Raw genomic sequence first — 3,369 nt, 5'->3', positions numbered from 1 at the left:
TGAAGGCTACGTGTGTCCGTGAGGAAGCGTTGAAGCAAGAGATCGAGGACAAACACGACCAACTCAACGAGCTTTCGACCCAAACGCACAGCTTGCAGGGCATGCTTACCGCTGCCATGTCCAAAAATGATGAACAGGCTGCTGACATCTCGGTATGTATGAATGCCAGAACTTCTTTCCATGACTCCAAAGACGTTTCGATACAGGCATGGGTGCAAAAATACAGTCAACTGGAAGCCGTCAACTCAAATCTAGCGCGCGAATCCGAAAGGCGCGCCTCAGCTACTGCAGATGCCAATGCAAAGAACGAAGAGCTCGAGCATGTGATCACGCAAGGCAACCTCCAAATCTGCGACTTAACAAACCAGATTCATTCGTTGCAAGCGAAGCTCGACGAAACGTCCAATGATCTTGCGACGGCAAATACACAAATTCTGGTGAGCAATGCTTTTGGTGATGTTGAATCCTCATCCTCTCACGTAGGTCCTGGAATCTGCGAAACTGTTAACTCAAGGGCAATTGGCGTCGATGGCGGAAGAACTGGAAGCATCCACGATCGCGGTTCGCCAAAAAAGCGATAGCGTCGATGCGTTAGAAGCAACGGTCGAAGCCCTGCGCGGTCAATTGAAGGAAGCCCAAGTGCAAGACAAGTTGCTCAAGGACAAATTGTTTACCCTCCGCGCTGAAAAGTCAAAGCAACCTGCCCCTGTCGACATGGCACACATTGAACTCACGACGAAGCTGGCCCATAGAGAGAGTCAAATTGCCCTCCTGACTGCTCAATTGCAGCAGATGCAGTCCGCGGCGAAAGACGAAGCGAAGGCTGCGTCGGACCTTGCGGTGCGTTCATTATTATTAACTACGTTAGTGCTCATCATATTATTGTAGGCCCTTGAAGGTACCATTGCGAAACGCGACTCCAAGATCGAGACGCTCAAGGCTCTCCTAAAGCAATGCCAAGTGAAGAAGGAGAAGCTGCTCCACGAAGCCAAGTCTTCTCAAGGCCTGCTGGACAAGGTTATCAAAGAGCATGAAGAACGTCAACAGCGTGCTGCGAATGAATACGAGGCCAAAATCGCAGAGCTGGCGGGCGAACTGGCTGCGCTAAAAGAGCAGGGTGTTGTCGGAGAGGAGGAACGACCTGTCTACGTCGATGTGCACGTCAAGTCGAATGTCTCTGACCTTCACGAGTGCGAGGAGTCAGATGTCGAGCCGAGGGAGTCGCCATCGTACGCGTTCTTCGAGACCAAGACGACTGCGTCACTAGCAGTCGTCCTGACAGCTGTAGTCGTTCGGGAGTTTGTCAAAGCGCGGTTTGGTTAACAGTGTCAACGAAGCGTTGTCTGTGTAATGCGAGGATTCAACGGCACCAAAATTATTTACAAGGAAAACCCATCACAGAGGTCAACCCACGATGCATTTCCACTTGAACCGTGTTGCCGCCGAATCGTACTCCGTCCAAGGACAGGAAGTTCGGGTCGTCCACGTGGAGTTCAAACGCCCTACAATAGTCGCAAGTAAACGAACCACGCTTGGTGAGTGTGCGTGGCTTGCCTTGTCTTGATGACTTGGACCGATTCCAATGCTGTGTGCGATCCGGTTTCAAGGCCCAGCAGCACCTTCGTCATCGTCATCACTGAAGCATCGCCTTCGACGACCACCAAGTACAAGTATCCATCGCTGGACGACGCACCAGGCACGAGGTGAGCATCCCACGTCGGGTGGCTTACACTGGTCGACCAAAAGAGGCTGAAGTTGCCTTCCATGGTTGCCCATTTGTTCGGGAGAGCCCCGCCTATCGTTTTGGGCAAGAGATGTATAACGGGGGCATTGGAGGGTTCGTTGTTGCCAGGATTGTTCCAATAGTGCTGAGGTTCGGCATCCTTGTCTGGGAGCAAGTAAGATAGTCGGCCCTTCCAACGTTTGAAGGTCAGGATTTTCATGACTGCCGCCACCGTGAATCGCGTCGACCCCATGAAGCGACACCACTCGGATTCGAAGTCTACATCTGCGATGAAGGCCCACGATAGACTTAGAAAGCTGTATCTTGTCGACGTCGCGTTTCCTACAGCGACGTGGCAATCAACTCATGGCGACGCCCACGTACTCGTTGTAGCAATATCGAGTGACTGCGGCGAGGCCTTGGCTATGATGAAGGCTCTGTTTTCAGGACTGTACACTTCGCTGGCGTTGTGGAGGAGTGTCTTTGCCAATCCATTGCCGCTTCCACCAGGTATGATCTGAAGCATACACGTCCGTAAGATCAACGACGCCGTGAGCTGTGTACCCCCATCGGGAATCGAATCGCATCGTGCCAGTCACTTCGTTGCATGAGTCCTTGGACCACTAATCGCATGAAAGTGCGTGTTTAGCCCCCCAACAGGAGGATGTTGGATCGATACCTTCAAACTCGAGACCATCGCCGCCGACGCATACCAAAAAGTTGTACTCTGTCAAGTCGAGTGTTTCCGCAATTTCCATGGCGTGCGCTTGATGCGTTGTTAATACTTTGGTGACGACGATGTTAGCTGCTTCCAACACATTGTGGACCTTCCTGTCGTACGTGCTCTCGGCGTGACCTTCGAGACCACAGTTTTGATCATTTATGAGAAAATCGCAATATATGTGCGGGCGATACATACCTGTACCGCCAACAGGATTGATGAGCACCAAACATTTCTATTCGCTCCATGTCAGAACTTCGCGAGACGAATTGACCGGTGCATACCTGCAATGGCGGTGCCTGCTCTGCCATTTGCTCAATGGATGGCAATGTTGGGTTGTGCTGGCCGGGAAATCTCGCCATATATCGGATGGCCTGTGCGAATTCGTTGACGTCGTCACTACCTTGTCCATTGAACACAAACGTGTCAAGGTGGCGATGGCCTTTGTTGTCTTTCTTGCACGTGTTGATGTTTAGTGTGGTGCTCTCCGCTGTTGCTCCAACGACGTCAAGCCACGACAAGTGTTGGCTTTGATCCGAGCCTTTGACTTCCAGTCCCGACGGACTCATCCACAACTCGACTGTGCGGTTCTTGCACGCGAAGGTGCTTCCGAGGGCAAGGGCACCGTCGAAAGGTTTCGTGACGCCATAGCCAGCTCCCAGGGAGGGCCAGCTTGAAGAGAGGTTTCTCAAATATCTCCGCGATTCCGCTTCCACTTGCCAACATTTGTTTCAACGCATGGTTAAGAAACCCTCGAAACCTTATGCTCTCCCAACGTTGTCGGATTGAAATTCTCTCAGCTCTGAGTTCACACTGCCCATACCAGCTAAGCGCAACCAGCACATTGTGGACGACGCCAAGATGTTGACGCAAGTAAGCACGGAACAACTTTCTTGGATTGGAGAATTTCATCACACATATCTCC

General features: G+C 51.7%; 2 protein-coding genes across 2 annotated transcripts in view; one reads left to right on the top strand and one right to left on the bottom strand.

Moving 5' to 3' along the window:
- The window catches only part of H310_01444 (hypothetical protein), a gene marked incomplete at its 3' end in the record, with an annotated part of 6,023 nt that extends 4,700 nt beyond the window's left edge, over positions 1–1,323 (top strand). The window contains exons 8-10 of the mRNA XM_008864549.1: positions 207–437; positions 484–840; positions 889–1,323. Of these exons, the coding sequence (XP_008862771.1) occupies positions 207–437; positions 484–840; positions 889–1,323 (1,023 nt within the window). The remainder of the gene's footprint in view (positions 1–206; positions 438–483; positions 841–888) is intronic.
- Positions 1,324–1,502: 179 nt separating this feature from the next.
- H310_01443 (hypothetical protein) lies at positions 1,503–3,013 on the bottom strand (the record flags this gene model as incomplete). The annotated part of the gene is made up of 6 exons (XM_008864548.1): positions 1,503–2,065; positions 2,108–2,240; positions 2,288–2,346; positions 2,403–2,579; positions 2,643–2,679; positions 2,729–3,013. The coding sequence occupies 6 exons, from the start codon at positions 3,011–3,013 to the stop codon at positions 1,503–1,505; spliced, it is 1,254 nt and encodes a 417-aa protein (XP_008862770.1).
- Positions 3,014–3,369: the final 356 nt, after the last annotated feature.

The sequence above is a fragment of the Aphanomyces invadans genome (genome assembly GCF_000520115.1).
Source record: "Aphanomyces invadans strain NJM9701 unplaced genomic scaffold supercont1.2, whole genome shotgun sequence".
Taxonomy (NCBI): domain Eukaryota; phylum Oomycota; class Saprolegniomycetes; order Saprolegniales; family Verrucalvaceae; genus Aphanomyces; species Aphanomyces invadans.
The sequence above is the reverse complement of the archived record's forward strand: the minus strand, read 5'-3'. Positions and strand labels throughout refer to the sequence as shown.